Source organism: Larus michahellis, chromosome 15 (genome assembly GCF_964199755.1).
Source record: "Larus michahellis chromosome 15, bLarMic1.1, whole genome shotgun sequence".
Classification (NCBI taxonomy): domain Eukaryota; kingdom Metazoa; phylum Chordata; class Aves; order Charadriiformes; family Laridae; genus Larus; species Larus michahellis.
Genome location: NC_133910.1, coordinates 773,284 through 791,098, shown reverse-complemented (window position 1 = coordinate 791,098; position 17,815 = coordinate 773,284). Strand labels below are relative to the sequence as shown.

The following is a 17,815-nucleotide window of genomic DNA, read 5'->3' as shown; positions in this document are numbered from 1 at the left end:
AGCGAGCGCAGCCAGGGTCTGCTGGCGGGTCAGCACCAGCGCGGGTCCTTTCTGCTCCCCGCTGCGGCCGAGGAGGCACCCACTTTCTCAGCAGCCACCTCGGTGCCTCTGGCGTGAACAGCCGTCTCAGTGCTGCGTCAGGGCCCAGAGCAGGCTGAGGGCATCCAGCAAGTGCTCCAGGGTCTGGAGCGTCTGTGCTATGAGGAAAGTCTGAGCGAGCTGGGCCTGGTTTGCCTGGAGAAGAGAAGGCTTGCGGGGGGGACCTTAGAAACGTGCCTACAACCTGAAGAGAGGGTGCAAAGAGGACAGAGCCAGGTTCTCCCCAGTGGTGCCCAGAGTGGAACAGGAGGTTCCCTCTGTGCATCAGGAAACACTTTTCGACTGTGAGGGTGACTGAGCACTGGCAGAGGTTGCCCAGGGAGCTTGTGAAGTCTCCCTCCTTAGAGCTATTCGGAAACCATCAGCCACCGTCCTGGTCAGCTGGCTCTGTGCAGCCGGGCTTGAGCAGCGGGGCTGGACCAGATGGACCCCAGAGGTACCTTCCAGCCTTCACCTTTCTGAGGTCTGGTGGCATCTGGAGGCCCTGCCTCCCTGCCTGCTGTGCGGGGTACAAGGGCTGTGACCACCATGAGCCTGGGAGAGAGGCCGGAGCGGTGCTTTCCTGAGCTGTGCCCCACAGTGCACCCTTGCCCCGGTGCTCCCCCCAGGCAGAGGGCCTTGCTCGGTGGCTTCTGGAAGAAGGTGTCCACATGACTCTGCCTTTTCTTCCCTCTGTCCACAGAGTTCCTGATTTTTGGAGGAGACATCTTGAAGTTTGCTGGTAGGTTCTTGGGGGGGCGATGACCTCGGGCACTGAGCTGTAGCATTTAACTCCCGTGGCGGCCGTTTGCTCTGCGCTCCTTCTCAAGAGGCTCTGTGCAGCGCCTTGAGCCAGCTCTTTGGCCACGCACGCACCCCTCCAGCAGTGCCCTCTCTCCAGTGCTGCAGCTGCAGAGGAGCGCTCGGGACAGGGGGTGTCACCGCTGCCAGCCGTCTGCTGCTGTGGCTGGCCCGGGATAGGAGAGGTGTCCCGGTGCCCAGGACACAGTCCTCCAGGACGATGGCCTCCCACAAGCCCATCTTCCTCCGCACGGCAGCTGGTTTCTGCTGTCTCTGCAGAACCAGACCGTAGGTCGGGGAGAGTCAGGTCTCGGCAGAGCCTTTACCTTCCCTCCCTTTCCCCAGGAGATGCTGTGCTGGTGCTGTGGAGAACACCACCCCAGGAGGTGGCCAGGACCATCAGCCTGGTGCTGCACTGTAGCCAGCAGATCCAGAAGAAGTACGGAAGACGTGACACAGATGTGGGGCAGAAGATCCAACTGAAGATAGGTACGGGCGCTGTGCCAGACGCAGCTGTGTGGCACTCTGCCATGCCACAGGGTGCTTCTGGTTTGCTGGGCTTCTGGGGCAGGCAGCTGGGGATGACGCCTGGCGCACTCAACACATTCTCAATGTCAACTCGGTTCGTCTATTTCTAGACGCCTGTTTTAGGGAATCGTGTCAGCGTCTCCCCGAGGAGGAGGGAGGATGCTCTACCCCTCCGTAACGCCCCTCTCCCCGCTGGGCTTCAGAGGAGCTTCTGAGCAGCCGAGATGCTGGGGGCTGTGGAGTTCCAAATGTTCCCTGTGTCAGTTCTGCTTCTCCTTCTCCCCAGGGATCTCTGCAGGGACCATGAGCCTCCCGGTTTTCGGAGATGAGAGCTGGCAACACTTCTGCATTTTTGGCCCGTGCCTGGCTGAAGTTCGTGACGCCAAAGAGGTTGCGGGTGCAGGTGAAGTTGTCCTCTCGGCCACCTGCTGGGAGCTCTGTGAGCAGCACCGGCTGAGGATCAAGCATCTCGCAGGCACAAGAGCTGTGCAGGCAGGTGGATGGGTTGGCCTCGAGAGCCATTCTGAGGGCCTGGGCCTGGCCATGAAGGAGGGAGGTGTTGGAAGGCTGAGGAGATGAATGTGGAGAGAGTTGTAGGTGGGAAAGCGGGCAGGCAGGGGAAGGTCTTGTCCTTCCATCTCAAGGGTAACCGTGGGCTGGGCTTTCTTGCTTTGAGGGGTCAGGAGGCGCTGGGAGGGTTTGAGCCCCAGCAGCAATGTCCTCTGTGGGCCATGGAGCTGTGGTTGCTTGGAGATGGGCATGCTTGGAGAATGGCTGTCCAGCTCCGGTGCTTCTGAGGAAGCACTGCTGTCCCATCCAGCCAGGTGGGCTACTTCTCCCCTTCTCTGGGCAGTGACGGTGGAGGGCAGGCTCTGTCCCCTGGGAGTCCTGGGGAGGCCAGTGGCAGTGCTTTCATTCTGTGTGTCTTCAGGTGACGGGCGTGGATCCGATGCCTTGGTCCGAATGCCAAGACGCCTTACGCAAGCTCGTACAAGACCCAGTGAGACACCACTCAAAAAGGGAAGGTGAGTGCCCACTTCCCCTTGCTCTGTGATTGTCCCGAAAGGTGGGGCTTTGCTGCTTCAGGGGCCAGAGAGGAACCACCTCCTCCCTCTTCCCTCTGTCCGTTAGCACTCAGGCTGTTGGGCCTCCCAGGGCGGTGGCTGCTGCCGCCTCCTCCTTCCAGGGGAGAGCTCTGCCCTCAGCATCTGGAGGTGGCAACATGAGCAAGCGCAGAAGACTCTTTCTCCCCCGGTTCCAGGGCCAGGCCCTGCTTTGCAACAGCTCGTAGTCCCATCCACCCAGCGGCCACCTGCCTTTTCTCTCCTCAGGTGCCATGAGGCCTACTCTTCTCTTGCCCAGTGACCTGAACGCCAAGGATGTGCTTAGGAAGTACATACCAGTCGCTGCTCTCGGGAAGGTACGGCAAGGCCACCGCTGCTGGGGGCTGCATTTTCGGAGGGCAGAAGAAGTGGTGCCTTGCAGAGATGGAGCTCTTACGGGAACAGACCAATCAAAGAAAATGCGCCCTGCGATGACAACGCAGGGAAACTGAGCCCAGGGGCACTGGTGCCGCACCATTGTCTGCGTTGTCCTCAGAGAGACATGGGTGGCAGGAGGAGGACTCCTGTCCCTCTGTCTTTTCCGTGGCTATGGTTCTGGGTGTGCCGCGGACACGACGGTGGGATAAAGGGGAGATTCCCCTGAAGTCCCTGGAGCATCCCTGAGGGTCTCCCCTCATGTCCGTACCGGTCCCCAGATGGCGTGTTAGCGGAGCAGCCTTCTCTCCTTTGTCATTTGTGTTATGACTCGGCGTCTGCCTGCCGCAGGCTGGGCGGCCTGCCCGCCCTTTTGCACCGAGAGGAGGATTTATCCCTTCCTCTGCTATTACCCGCTATCGCCAGCACGCCTGCTCTCCCTCGGTACTGGTGTGGGCAGTAAGAGCCCGGGAGAGCAGGCTGGTGAAGCCGTCGTGCTCTTGTCTTCCAGCTCGATGCAGGACTGCCCATGGATCTCCTCTCTGAGCTACGGCCAGTCACCTGCATCTTTGTCCAGCTGCAGCTTGCTGCAGGTACCAGCTCGGTGCATCTCAGCACCGTCCTCAAGGAGGCCAGCAGGGTGATGCTAGAAATCCTCTCTCCTCACAAGGGCCACATCAACAAAGTCCTCCTGTGTGATAAAGTGAGTGGGGGGGAACGGTGGCCTCCCCCAGCGCCAGAGGGTGGGCAGTGAGCGCGAGGGAGAGACTCCCTCTTAGGCGCTGTAGCAACATGTTCCACATCTGTCCTGGGCAGGGCTGCACGTTCCTCTGCGTGCTGGGACTCCCTGGAAACAAGCTGCCCTGCGAGAGCCTTCACGCCCTGCAGAGTGCTCTGGAGATCTTCAACTCGTGCTCCACCATGCTCGAGGAAAGAGAGTGAGTGTGTGGCGGGGGTCGGCGGGGTGCATGCTGCCTGGGACGGCGCAAGGGGGGCTTCACAGAAAGAGATGTGCCTTCTAGCTTGCTCTCCCTTGTCCCTGGCAGGAAGGAGGCAGTGCCCTGAGAGGTGCAGGCAACCCCTGGGCTCAGCCCACGGCAGCCAGACGGAGTCCCTCCAAGCACACTCTGCTGGCCACCGCGCTGGAAAGAGCCCTCGTGAGGGCCAGAGGCCGCTGCGGCCAGAGGCAGGCCCTTCTGGGCCACTGCCCCATGAACGGGGATGGGGCCCAGCCACCTGATCCCAAGTGGCTGTCATCGCCAGGCGGTGACATGGCGGGCGCCTTCTTCCCTCTCTCTTTGCTCACAAGAGGGCTGTGGCCCTGCACGTGCTCTGCCCCTGCCCCTTGTCCCTTGCAACCTGCAGATGTTGCACCCCTGAGCTCTCCACGTCCCCGAGACCCACGCTGGCAGGGCAGCACAGCCGGTGGCCCAGGCTGGCACCGAGGGGAGGTGTGGGAAGGGATGAAGCCAGGCGGGCAGGACTGCGCCTGGGGCGCTGCTCAAGCCCTGCTGTTTCTCTGTGTGCCAGGACAATGTCTGTGGCAGTTACCAGAGGGACGATGTTCTGCGGAGTCACTGGCCACCCGCTGAGACACGAATACACAGGTATTGGCCTGGAAGGGTGCCGCGGGGCTGGCGGCACGGGCCACACCGACGTATGCTCTCTCTCTCTAACGCATGCTCTCTCTCTGGCAGTCTTTGGCCAGAAGGTGAACTTGGCTGCCCGGATGATGGTGCACTACCCTGGGCTGGTGTCCTGTGATGCAGTGACCTACGCCGCCTCCCGGCTGCCCGCTTCCTACTTCAAGGAGCTGCCGGAGAGAGAGATGAAAGGCCTCAGGCAGCCTGGCCCTGTCTATCAATACGTGGGGGTCACCGAGGAGAGGTGAGTGTCCTCTGAGACGGTCGGAAGCCCTGGCATGGCAGGCTTTTTGCCCCTCTCCCCTGCTGTCTCCAGCTGCTGAGAGAGCGGGAGTGAAACCAGAGGGATGGGGAAGGTTTGTCTGTCTTGGTAGACACAACCTGGCCTTGTGGGCTGGGTCTAAAGGGCTTTGGGCTGTGCTTTCCCTGCTGTGCTTGCTCCACCACGTGCCCTGGGAATGCTGACCCAAGGAGTTTTCTGTCCCAGCTGCTCTGAGCAGGAAGCTTTGGGCCAGTCTGGTCCCCATGGGGAAACGTGGACCATCGGGACACTCTTCCTCAGGTCTTCCTGCAGAAATCTCAGCTCTTCTGGGCCAGGATTTCACCTTCCCTTTAGAGGACGGTTTGAAGGTTACCACTGCCGTCTCTTTGAGACTGCGGGAAGACTTGAGCCAAAGGTGCCAGGTGCTTGGCATCCCAAGCCCTTCAGGGACACAAGTCCCCCTTTCAAAGACGCTTGGTGTTCTTGGCCAAAGTGGTAAAGCTGTCTCCCAGCCAACAGCACGCCCTGGCTTCTTTCACGTGTCTTCTCCTGTTTCTCTGTGTTTGGCCTCTGGGGATGGACTCTTGATATGTTCTCCTGTCCCACCGTGGCCGCTGGGCTTCTTTACGCTTGAAGCTGTCGTAGCGTGTCAGCTTGAACTTTGGCTGGGAAAGAGTGCAGGGGATAACAGCCTGCTCCAGAGAAAAGCCGGTACCCGAGGAGCACCTCCTTCCCTACCACGCCAGGCTGCTTCTCTAGGTCCCCTGGCTTCTCACCGTCTCATTGACTTGTGTTGTCTTTTCCCCTGCTTCTAGCATCTTTGGCGTGGGTCTTACCAAGAAGAGGTCGGAGTACGTCCCCTTGCTGGGTAGGTGGAGAACGCCTTGCTCTTCTGAAGCCCAGGTTCTTCCCCTTGGTAACTTTTAGTGCCTTGCTGGGAAGGGAGAGGCTTTTACCAGGGATGGTGTTGCCTGCAGCAGCCCTAAGAAAGCGCCGCCTGTCTTGGTCTCTGCTTGCTTGATATCTTTGGGTGGAAAACGAGGTGGGGCGCCTGCTGCTCCCTGCTGTCTTCCAGACCTGGTAGGAAGGTTGCTTTCAACTGTGGAGCTGCTCACAGCCTGGGGGCTAAACTGATCCCTGTCTTTGGGGTCAGGAAAGAGATTTCCTTCTGCCAAATCGATGGAGAGTTTTGACGGTGGGTTCTCCTCCTTGTACTCCTCAGAGCTGCTTTCTTGGCAGCATCTGGGCGAAGACACGGCAGTGTCAGGAGGCAGGGGATGCCTGTATTCACTCGGGGTCTTGCCGAATGTTTTGGGCCCTGTTGTGGGTTAACCCCGCTTGGCAGCTCAGCCCCACAGAGCCACTCGCACCCCACAGTGGGATGGGGAAGAGAATCGGAAGGGTTAAAGGGAGAGCACTGGTGCGCTGAGACACAGACAGCTTAATAGGGAAAGCAAAAGCTGCACACACGCCCAAAGCAAAATCAGGCATTCATTCACTGCTTCCCATGGGCGGGCAGGCGTCTTGCCATTTCGAGGAAAGCAAGGTTTCATCACGTGTGACGGTGACTTGGGAAGACAAATGCCATCACTCCGAACGTCCCCCCTTCCTCCTTTCCGCCGGATTTTCTTGCTGAGCACGGCGTTGTATGGTCTGGAATAGGCCTTTGGGCAGTTGGGGTCAGCTGTGGTGGCTGTGGCGGCTGTGCCGCCTCCCAGCTTCTTGTGCACCCCCAGACTGTTCGCCAGCAGGGCAGCGCGAGCAATGGAAAAGGCCTCGACGCTGCGCAGGCGCTCTTCAGCCATAACTAAAACCTGGTTGTGTTATCAACAGCGGTGTTTGGTCACAAATACAAAACATAGACCTGTACAGGCTATTGCTGAATAAAATTAACTGTAGCCCGGACCAAACCAGAACGGGACTGACGACGCTGCCTTAGCTACTGGGAGGTGCTGTGCAGCTCACGGCACAGCGAGGAGATGCTTTGAGTCTGTTTGGGACGCAGCTGCCTGAACCGGCTGCAGTCATCCCTTACAGTCTCGTGCTGGATCGCTGCGGGGAGTCGCATGGGGCCGTCAGAATCTCCGTGCCTGTGGGATAGGGGAGAGGGCGAGGGGGCTGCGCTGCGGGGCAGGCAAGCAGGTGGCCCCGTGACTGCTCTGAGGAAGGCAGAGGTGCCCAAGCGTGGACGAGCAGGTGGGAAGGAGGCCTGGGTGCCGGCAGGCTGGCCGATGTGGTAGCGGGGAGGGAAGCTGCGGTGGAGGGTGCCCGCAAAAGGGACGGCTCTTTGCTTTTCAGCACGCCCCCAGCAGCTCGTTCTCTGGTTTGTCTTCGCAGGTCGGAAGCAGGAGACTGACCTCTTTGTCAGCTGCTTGAACGCCTATAGGGATTCAGGCCAAAGGAACATCCTGGCGGTTGAGGGCACGATGGGCTGTGGAAAGAGCCACTTACTTGCTGAACTGGCCTCTCTAGGCCAGGATGCTGGCCACAGGTACAGGTTTTCCACCTGTAGCTTTGGGACGCTGCCCCTGCCCATCCCCTGACAGCCGTGGAACGCTCCAGCCCCTCTGCCAGGGTACCTGGCCCTTGGACTGCAGCCTCCCGACAGAGCCTCCTGGAGACACTGCCTGGGAGCACCTGCGTGCTCCGCTCCCGCCTCTGCCTCTTTGGGGAGTTGGAGGTGGCTTCTGGAGCCACGGCCTTTCCTCCTTCACCCCTGGGTCAGGCGCAGATAGAAGGAAAGAGCCCAAGCTCAGTGCTTTTCATCCCACTCCAGACCCCAGAGACAGCAGGGCTGCCTGTCTCAGAAGCCCTGCTCGCCCTCGGCGTGTTTCCCAGGAGGAGCACGGGGGCCTGTGCTCTGGCAGGCAGACCGATAAGGTCTGGAGCCCAAAGGCAAACCCACCACTTGCTCCATTCTTGCCTCTCAGCCCCGTGAGTTCCTCTGCAGGGGGCACGTAGGGAGACCTAGGCCGGCGCTGCAGAGACACAGGCTCTGGACCCGGCTCTCCCGCTGGCTTGGCAGCAACTGCCCCTCTGTGCCCTTTCTCGTACGAGGAGGGAAAAGCTTGGCCTTCTGTGGGAAGCGCTTGGAGATGGGGGGCTGAAGAGCTCCCCCCAAAGGGCACCTCCGCCCCTCTTGTCTTAGAAGGCTGGGGCTGTGGGGAATCTCAGTGCCTTTTGCTTTTGCACCGCAGGGTGGTTGCCCTGGAACTGCTGGAGATCGACACGAGGCAGCCCTTCTCTGCCATCCACATGCTGATGGCCAGGGCCCTGGGCCTCCAGGACTGTGAATCGCGCGGCGACAGGCAGCGCGTGCTGAAGACAAAGCTGCAAGGGACAATCGAAGAGAGCAGCTACTGCCTCCTCAATGACATTTTCGGTGTCAAGGTGAGAGCCAGAGGCCCCTGTGGATGTTGAGAAGGCCTTCTCCTGAGCTTGTCTGGGTCTGACCTTGAGTGGGCACGCTGCTGGGAGTGCCTTAGCTCCGGGGTGGGCATTGCGGGGGTCACAGTGTGCATTTGCCATGCCTGGGCCCGGGGGGCTCCCTGTCTGTGGGGCTGGTGTCCTGCGCCGCATCCGCAGTGCCCGGTGCCTTGTTCGGCACCCTGGAAGTGGCACTGGAGAGAGGCTGTTCCTGACCTCGTGCCGAGGTCACCGCTGTGCGAGGGGTCTGCCCCAGCCAGCCCACGATTCCCACAGCCAGAGAACCGGCTCAGCCCAAGCCCCAGCTCTGCAGAGACCCTCAGCAGAGGGCCTTTGCTTTAGGCTCTGGGTGGAGTCCCCGCTGCGGCTCCCTGCCCCTGTGCTGGGCAGAGGTGAGGTGCTGAGGCTGTCAGAGACGGTGGGCTCTGCGGTCTTGTGTGCTGGGTAGGTGTGCCGAGCCCCGGAGCCGTGTTTCTCCCTGACTCTGCTTTTCTGGCCAGTTCCCCATTTCGGACAATGTTCGCGAGATGGATGAAACTCAAAGAAGACTGGAATTGCACTCGACTCGGGTGAAAGTGCTGGAGAAGGTGAGCATTTCTCCTTCCTTCCCCCTGGGTCAGAGAAGGAAAAACCCTGCCGTCTGCGGGCTCTGTACCACTGAGGTGTGAGCAGGCGGGATGACTGCGCACCTGGGTCATGGCCCATCAGAGCCCGAGAAAGCCCTCGCCCCCCCACTTCCCCCCGCAGCCCCACAAACACACCCGAGGACTTTCCTCCCGTAAAGTGTGCCCTGGAGGAGGAGCAATGTCTTCTGGGTTCCCTTGCCCGAGCTCCCTCCTGCAGGGCAAGTGATGTTAGGTATGACCCTCCAGTCTCAAAGAGTCAGTAAGCTTCCGAGCGGGAAAGTGGCTGGGGAGAGACTTCAGAGCATCCTCTCAAGAGACGGAGGCTAAATCTCGTCCCCTGCAAGACAGCTGAGAATCCACTGGATTCCCCTCAGAGCAACCTGCTTTTTTTCAGACCCTTACAGGAGATTTTGGCATATTTGTCATCGACAATGCCCATTTCATCGACCCTGACTCCTGGTTCATCATGTCACCCGTGCTCCAGAAGGTCTCCCTCTTCATGGTCATGAGCTTAGCCCCAGGCTACGAGATAACCGAGAGCTTTCGCAAAGCCGCAGCAGACAACGCCACGTCCCAGAAAATCACTTATCTTCATCTGGACAAGCTGAAAGCTTCAGTTGTGATGCAGAAAGTCTGCAAGGACCTCGGAGTGGTCAGCATCCCCAGGGATCTGGTGAGGTAAGTTGGAGGCAGGGGAGCTCTTCCTGAGGGCCTGAACCTCTGCTGACCGTGGTAGGGAATCAGGCCCCCAGGCAAGGGAGCGCAGGGCCGCTAGAAGCATCCCGGACTCTAGCGAGTGCCAGGCGTGGGCGGCTTGTTATGCCTCACCCTGGTGGGTGTGCGCTGAGAGCGGGCAACTCCCGAGACACCCAGCCTGGGAGGTGTCAGCCTTGGCTGCCGCACAGGGAGGAAGGGAGGAAGAGTCCTGAGCCCAGCTGTGTCTGGGTTTGAACAGAAAAGGCCTTGGTCTGGGTGGCTGGGCTGTGGGGGAGATTCCCCGGGGCAGAGGTCCATCCTCTCCAGGCTCCTGAGGAGAAGAAAGGCAGGGCTCGCTGCTCTGCGCTTTGGGCATTGTCCGCAATTCTTTTCCCGTGGACTTCGGCAAAGGCTGGAGGGTTCAGGGGGCACAAAATCCCAAGGCAGTGGGAGGACGATCCCTTTCCAAAGTGAGGCGTAGCTGTGATGAAGATGCTGGCTACCCTGGTATGCCTGAGTGACTGGCCGCCCAGCTGAACTGTGTTTCACCTTACTTTCCTTGTGCTGGTCCCCGACGGGTCTGCTCCTGTGCAGGTTCCTGATCCGAACCAGCTCAGGGATCCCATATTACTGCGAGGAGCTGCTGCGCTGCCTTCGTGCCAACGACATGCTCCAGTTCTGCACCCGGAGGCAGTCTGGAAAAGCAAAGGACAACTGGGAGAGCCTGATCAGTAAGCACCTTGGCTGCGACTAGCGAGTTGCTGTGGCGTGTTCTCCACAGCAGAGTCTTGCCCCGTTGTTCCCCCATGGCTCTGGGCAGAGTCGGATCTTGGTCTGGCGGAGGTGTGGGCTCCTGTGCGCCTTGCTGTTGGGACAGGCAAAGCAGGGGCAGTGAGTTCTGGTGGCTCGGAGGGACCTACATTCTTGGGGCGGGGGTTGTGGGGCTAAAACACAGGGGAAATCCTTCCGAAGCACATGTGCTTGTGGTGTTTCTTAGGCATTCCAATGGGCATGCAGTTTAGCTTGGCCAAAGGCTAGCTCACTTGAGAACAAACCCCAGCTTGAGGTGAGGGACGAGCCCAGGAAACTTGAATGCCAAACCATAAATCCCCACAAGAGTGCCGGTAACGGAAGAAAACGGTGGTAATGCCATCCGAGAGAGCAATGCCAGCCAGAGTGCCGCGGCCTTGGGAAGAGCCAGGACTGAGGCCACGTCTTGCATTAGCACCAGCAGTTTCCCTGGCTGGGAACTGGTGGGAACTGTTTTGCTCTGCTTCATGACCACCACATTCAGGGCAGGCACTGGACCATGTCAGGGGCGACTTGTCCCATCCCAAGTGAATCGTGAAGCGCTCGCGAGCTGCGAGTCGCTTTGCGAACTGCCTTATCGGTGCTCTCTTGCTCCGCCCAGCATCTGCAGCCGAGGCTTCATCCCTCGCGGCAACCTGGAGCTCCGAGGCGCGGAATGACGGGAGGGTCTGCCTCCTCAGGCCAGGTGTGACCCTGGAGAACACCGCGCTGCCCATCCCCTTGAAAGGTAAGGAGCCGAGCGCCGCTCTGCCGGCTGTCGGCTGTGCTGGGGCTCCTTCCCGGGGCAGGGGCTGGAGGGAGGCCGGGCATCCGTGTGCTGCAGAGTCACCCTCTCAGCGTGGGGGCTCTGCTGGGAAGGCGGCTCCGGTCCCACCAGAAACAGGCCTGGGGCTGCAGGCAGCCGCTTTCCCCTCCTGTGAGCCTGCTGGCTGCTCTCCGTCAGCAGGTAGGAGAGAAAAGGTTATCCGTGCAACACTGAAATGGCTCCCTTTTCTCACCAAAACAAATACTTTGCTGGGAAAAGGCTTTGACTTGCCTCTGTCCCAACTTTGACGCAGCATCTGTATTGCTGTTCTCTTTTTAAGTTCCCCAGCTAATGCTGGTCTCAAGGCACTTAATCCAAACCAAATTCTTCTCTTTTTTCTTCTTTTTTTTCGTTTTGTTTTGGTTTTTTGTTTTCTGCGGATCAGCATGGAAATCCTCCTGTAGCCAGGGGAGCTGGGTGGGGGAGCTTTCAATGAGTGTCCCTCCTCTCTGGCCATAGACATTTGTTATGAATTGTGAAGAGACATCATGCTAAAGTATTCCTGCTGTGAAGTGGCTTTGTCCAAAAAAAAAAAAAAAAAAGAAAACCAAGAGAAAGGAATAGTATTGTCTGGCCAAGTTAAGGCAAGCGTTGTGGGGAGCTCTGTGTCCACCTGTGATGTGGGGAAAGTTCTCTGTGTGCGCTGTTGGGCAAAAGCCTACTCCAGATCTGGTAGGGCACATCATGGGATGCGCATACCTGCTGGGTCCTGCCCTCCCTGCCCTCGGTGGGGGAGCATTTGTTTGAGCATCTGGCTTTTCCCCAGGCCTCATGGCCTGCGATTCCATCAGGAGCGGAGCCAGTTTGAAGATGCCTACCCTGGGTTGCGATTGCCCAGTAGGTGCAGCCGCAAGGAGAGGAGGCCAAAGTCTACCCCATCTCATGGGTTGAAACTTTCCAGCCTCTCCAGCCTCAGCATGGGGAAGAGGCAAGAGAGACGTGTTGTTTCTTCTTGACAGAGATTGCGCTGACTCAGATGGATCGGATGCAGCTGCTGACGCGGATGGTTGTGAAGTTTGCAGCCATCATCGGGCCGGTGTTTACCACCCAGCTCCTGTTGCACATCCTTCCCACTGGCCTCAGGACCCATATGAATTCCTCGTTGGACGAGCTGGTGAGCGACAACATCCTGAGGTGGCTGAAAAACACAGAGGTGCCAGAAGATGTGCAAGATCCTACCGAGGGGCCAGCCACCTCTTCGCAGGTGGAGAGCAGTAAGTGGTAGCGGGCAGGTGGACAAGGGAGCTCCCAGCTGTGTCCCGGCAGGGCTCCCCAGGGCATGGTGCGCTTCCCCTGCTGTGAGGGGTGGCTGGGGCTCAGGCAGGCACGGCTCTTTGCGATGGGTTGTTCAAAGACCTTACGGGTCAGTCTCAAAGCCCGCTAGCTTTGCGCTGGAGGGAGGTTCCCACCAAGTGCCATCCCGAGTGCTGCTCGTAGCACAGGCACGGGAGGGCGTGTGGAGCCCCTGACATCCTCTCCCAGCCACCTGATCAAAGATGCTCTCCAGGTTGCCCCGGGGCCCTTGACGGGCTTTTATTCAGCTTTGACTCCCCTGTGGCGCAGGAGGAAGCTCAGGAGGCTGGGGACTGCCTTGCCAAGAGCAGGGAGAAAGTGCTGGACGGGGCTTGCTTGGGCTGGTGGTGACATGCCCAGCTCCTGCCTGGAGCGCAGCTGAGCGCTGTGTCCGCGGGGCTGGGCTAGCGTCAGCAAGGCAAGCTGGGCCCTTTTGCCCCGTGCTGCAAGGCTCGGTATGCAGCAGTGCTGGTTGGCTGGCAAGGGTGCACGCCAAGGCATGACTCTCGTGCCCCGGCTGCGACGGCCCTGAGCTGGGGCTGATGCCGAGGCCCTTTGCCTTGCAGGTGTGCAGAGGCCCTCTCCCAGCACGAGGACCGAGGAGCAGCAGCCTGGCGTCTTGGCCTTCTGCGTCCCGCTGCTGCAGAAGGCTGCGTACGAGCTGTGGCCCGAGAGGCAGCGAGTCGCCTTGCGAGGCAAGTGTGCCGCCTTCCTGGAGTAGCACGCGCACAAATGCAAGAGCTGCGGCCAAGGGGAGTTTGTCGCCTTCCACCACTTCGCCGTCACCAGCAGCCAGGACGGAGGCAGCTGTCGGGACCCTGCCGACGGAGGCGACTCATGCAGCTGGGAGGCCTTGGTGCTGGCTGGAGAAGAGCTGAAGCAGGACAGGACCCACGCCACTGGGGGTACGCTGTGCACCGTGCTCCACAGCCCGGGCCCTCCAGGAGCCCAGGGGTGTATGCTGGGGATCGGCTGGGAGGAGGTCTGCCGGGGATGAGCCCAGGAGCTGAGGACAACCACCGCAGACTTTGCTCAGCGTGTCGGCACCCTCGCAAGGGTCCTTGAAGCCCAGTGGGAGAGCGAGAGCAGCTCTTCCCCTGGGGCAGGCGAGGAGGTGTCTAACCCCCTGTTTTCTTTGCAGATGCCGCAGAGCAGCAGGCTTTCACGGAGGCGGAAACCGGGTGAGCAGACAAGGGTTTGATTCTCTGTAAAGGCAGGGGCCTCAGGGGTCTCCAGAGGAGACCAAGGAAGCGCTGGCATTTGCCTGCCGGTTGTGACTCTAGCTTAAGGAAGAGGCTTTCTGTGAGGTGGGAGCTGGGAAGAGATGGCCACGGAGGTGAGACAGTGCTGGAGGAAGCCCGTGGGCTCCTAGTGATGGTCACACTACGCTGGAGCAGGCCTTGCTTTCCAGTTCCTCGAGAGGAGCGCTACAAAATCTGCAGGCGAAAAGCCACCACAAGGGAGCCGGGTGGTTTGCCTGGGGGAGGTGACAGAAAGCCTAGCTTGTCGTCTTCTCCCTGGCTACAAAGCAGCTGTAGGAGTCATGCCTGCCCGTGGGCTCGCGCTCTCTTTTGAACAAAGGGCTTTTGATGGCCTCTCTGTGGGGTAAAAGACCAGTGTAGGTGATGCCTGTGCATTCTTTGCTCTCTTCTTCCCCTGGGGACAGGTCCTCTGACTAGTGTGGCGGAGCGGCTTCTGCCAGAGGGCGAACAGACAACTGAGCTGCCCGACGAGACCGACAGGCAGCACAATGGCACACACTGGTGTGAATGCCGAGCCATCGTGGAATCGGTGCTTGTGCCTTTGGCTCGCCACTACGTGGCAATGGGCGATGCCGACCGAGCCTTTTACTACCTTCTGGAGTGTGCTGCTGCCTACCTGCACGTCTCCAACAGCTACATGGTGAGTTGCCTCGCTCGCCAGCGCCCACCGTGCACGGAGTCCTCTCAGTCAGCTGGCTCTGGGCAGGACAACTTCACCGCTGCAATAGGGCATGCCTTGACGGGGCCTTGGAAGGGACATGCTGGGGTCAGAGCCTGACTTCTTCCTCCGGCTTGCCTCTTCTGTGGACGGAGACACAGGCCACCGTGCCCATAGCAGGAGGGGAATTAGCAGGGAGGGGATCTGAAGGAGCACTGGTGCCTGTGCTCTGAGCCGGCGTGACTGTGTTGGGGCGGGCATCAGCAGGGGGAGAAACGGGCCCTCTTAAGACAGATGCCAGAGGCAACAGGGGAGGACGAGGCCGGCCATGGGCTCTGCATCACGCTCGCCTGCTCTCTCTGTGCTTGCGCAAAGGCCCTCATGAAGCTGAACGAAGCGGAGGTCCTGAGGAAGATGAAAGCCACTGCGATAGCCTGCTTTGAAGAGGCCACCTTCTTCAGCCTCAAAGGGGAGGTAAAGAGATGGGGAGGTCTGGAGGGATGTCCTGGGGGATGGAGCTGGATGCTTTCCCCGGCTGCAGGGGCTATCCCTGGCATCACAAGCCACCGGCAGACTCCGGCAGTCTCTTGGCCGACTCGAGCAGATCAGGGTGTTTCCCTTTTCCTCTGCAGGTTTGCTGGTGTATGCAACGCCTTCAGCTGGCAGAGAAAATGATGAGGGAGGCTTTGAGCTTGCTCAGAAGGAACTTCCCCGAGACCTTCCTTGGCGCCTTTGTCAAGGCTCAGGTGGAAAAGTTGCCTTGTGTCGCTTACGTGAGAAGAGCAGCCTGCCTTCTGCAGAAGGGCCGGTAAGGAGCAGAACTGAGAACCCAGGGGAGGAAGAGCCATTTCCTACCTGGTCCCAGACCTGCCTGGGCTTGAGGCCACACGTGACCTGACGCATGGCCCTTACAGGACCGAGGGGTTAAGGAGCGATGTGCGGGTGGAATGGGGAACGACAGAGCCCCACACTCCCTCCGCCCTGTACGCTCCTTCCCCCCTGGGTAAAAAGCAGCTCACAGCCGGGGCTGTGCCTGCCGGCACGCGTCGACAGCGGCAGGGCCTTGGTGGTGGCTGGGGACAGAGAGCTGCAAACAGGGAGTAGAGGCTGACGAGGGGCAGGGCTCAGGAGACGGGGAAGGAGCAGTGGGTGGGGGTGAGGTGTGAGAGTGAGGAAGCTCAGAGGGCGATAACCCTTTTCTTGCCGGTTCCCAGCTTTGCTTGGGCCCCCGGGCGCTGTAGCGCCAACGCGCCCTCTCGAGCGGTCAGCTTCCCCTGGCGGCACTGCTTTGTTTGCCCCCTTCCTCTCCATCAGCTCCCTTTCCTCCCAGGAGGTGCGACTGGCTTGTCCGCCGCCCTGCTTTCCCCCAGCCCTGTCTGATTTAGCGCTGTACAGCGAGAGCCTCTGGACCCAGCAGTTTCTCTCGTGCAGCAGGATGAAGAGGCTGGCCTGGCTGCTGCAGCAGAGCTGCTGCCTTTCCTTACTGGAGCGCCTCTTCAGCCTGGAGGGCACTTCCAGCGGACGGAGGTTCTCCCGCCTGGCAGCGCGCATGAAGGCCAACACGGACAGGGCGTTGGACTCCTGTTGGACAGCAGAACTCCCGCCACGCACAGACTTAGGACACAGACAGATGCCAGCACAGACGCAGACACAGGTACAATTGGGCACACAGGCACCATACAGAGACCTTCACAGACGCCGGCACCAATACAGGCAGGGACACCCGTACTGATACCATCAGAGATACCACCGCCCATTCCGTTGCAGGTGCAGATGCCGTTGTAGAGGCCGTGGCAGACACAGATACCGCTGCAGACGCCCTTGCAGAAACCAGGTAGTCTTTCAGATGCAACTGCAGACGGAGATGCCATGGGAGAGACAGATGCCACACCAGATACCCTTTCGTGCGCCACTGCAGATGTAGACAAAACCGGAGTGCAGAGAGCATTGCAGATGCCCTTGCAGACAGAGGGAGCGTTGCTGATGCAGGTACCATTTCAGAGGAAGGCATCTTTGGGGATGCCGGTGCGGATGCAGATAAAATTGAAGATGGAAACGCAGATGGAGACCACGTTGCAGGTGCTGTCGTTGCAGGTGCTGTTGCAGGTGCAGTTAGCGTGGCAGATGGTTTTCTTAAACAGGGACCATTCAGGACAACTTTACCGACTTCTTCTGTCACCAGAGCTGTATATTTGTTTTCCAAATAAAATGGTTCTTATGAAAACTCAGGAGTTCTGTTCTCTGCCATACAACTCTGCAATGACCAAGTCAAGTGGTATCGCCAGAGCGTTTCAATCTACTAGACTTCAGGAGACATTGATTAGCATTTGTAAAGCAACTTGACAGTGTTCTGGAGGGCTACAAAAGTAGAATTTGTAATGGCATGTTGCAGTTCCTTCTTTGTTGGATGGAGGAGTCAATATTAGTACAATTAGCCACTTCCCATCGCAAGCAGTTTTGAAAGAATCCAGCGTGTTTTGAAAGAATCGGGGAAGGAAGGCACTTCCTTGTGTTTCAAGCCTCTTCTGTCAAGGTACATTGGTACTGAAGTTCAAAAATAAGCACACATATTATGTGAGTTATCTCTGAAATAAGTCCGTTCACTGACAGAGAGCCGCCACAGTTTCTATTGTAATTTCACCAAAGAGTAAGACATTTGCCAATGTCAGGCAGAGTTTGCCTTTGGTGAAGCCGTGTTGGCTGTCACCAATCACCTCCCTATTTCCCATGTGCCTTAGTAGCGTTTCCAGGAGGATCTGCTCCATGACCTTGCCAGGCACAGAGGTGAGACTGACCGGCCTGTAGTTCCCTGGGTCTTCCTTTTTTCCCTTTTTGAAAATGGGCGTTCTGTTTCCCCTTTTCCAATCAGCAGGAACTTCACCAGGCTGCCACGACTTCTCAAATATAATGGAAAGAGGCTTGGCGACTTCATCTGACAGCTCCCTCAGGACCCGTGGATGGATTTCATCTGGTCCCGTGGACTTATGCACCTTCAGGTTCCTCAGATGGTCCTGAACCCGATCTTCTCCTACAGTGGGCACTTCTTCATTCTCATAGACCCTGCTTTTGCATCCTGCAACTTGGGTGGTGTGGGTGGAGCCCTTGCTGGTGAAGGCCGAGGCGAGAAAGTCATTCAGCATCTCAGCCTTCTCCGTGTCCTGGGTGACCAGGTCTCCTGTGTGCTTCCTGAGAGGGCCCACACCTTCCCTAGTCTTGCCTGTACCCGTGACGTACTCATAGGAGTTTTTCTTGTTATCCTTGATGCCCCTAGCCAGATTTAACCAGGCTGGGAAGTTTTCAAGTGACGTCCCTGACCCCGGCCCCGGGGAGGCAGCATACCTCCCTGTCAAGAGGGTCTGCGCGGCATATTGGGCCTACTACTATAACCCGCCTCTTCTCCCTTGCAGAGGCAGTTTTTAAACTGGGGGTAGGCCTTGCTGGTCCCGGCA

General features: G+C 59.0%; 2 protein-coding genes across 2 annotated transcripts; both read left to right on the top strand.

Annotated features, from left to right (window-relative positions):
* The first annotated feature begins 929 nt into the window (after window positions 1-929).
* Window positions 930-13,167, top strand: LOC141751609 (adenylate cyclase type 10-like). The gene is made up of 17 exons (XM_074608717.1): window positions 930-1,368; window positions 1,694-1,899; window positions 2,339-2,432; window positions 2,739-2,827; window positions 3,397-3,588; window positions 3,702-3,823; window positions 4,416-4,492; window positions 4,583-4,772; window positions 5,606-5,658; window positions 7,128-7,281; window positions 7,988-8,180; window positions 8,717-8,803; window positions 9,237-9,520; window positions 10,133-10,269; window positions 10,950-11,075; window positions 12,113-12,367; window positions 13,013-13,167. The coding sequence occupies exons 2-17, from the start codon at window positions 1,711-1,713 to the stop codon at window positions 13,165-13,167; spliced, it is 2,397 nt and encodes a 798-aa protein (XP_074464818.1). The 5' UTR covers window positions 930-1,368; window positions 1,694-1,710.
* LOC141751610 (adenylate cyclase type 10-like) lies at window positions 13,013-16,596 on the top strand. Its single transcript, XM_074608718.1, has 8 exons — window positions 13,013-13,351; window positions 13,588-13,627; window positions 14,113-14,348; window positions 14,742-14,840; window positions 14,999-15,174; window positions 15,798-16,020; window positions 16,134-16,355; window positions 16,461-16,596. The coding sequence occupies exons 2-7, from the start codon at window positions 13,588-13,590 to the stop codon at window positions 16,149-16,151; spliced, it is 792 nt and encodes a 263-aa protein (XP_074464819.1). The 5' UTR covers window positions 13,013-13,351; the 3' UTR covers window positions 16,152-16,355; window positions 16,461-16,596.
* The last annotated feature ends 1,219 nt before the right edge of the window (window positions 16,597-17,815 follow it).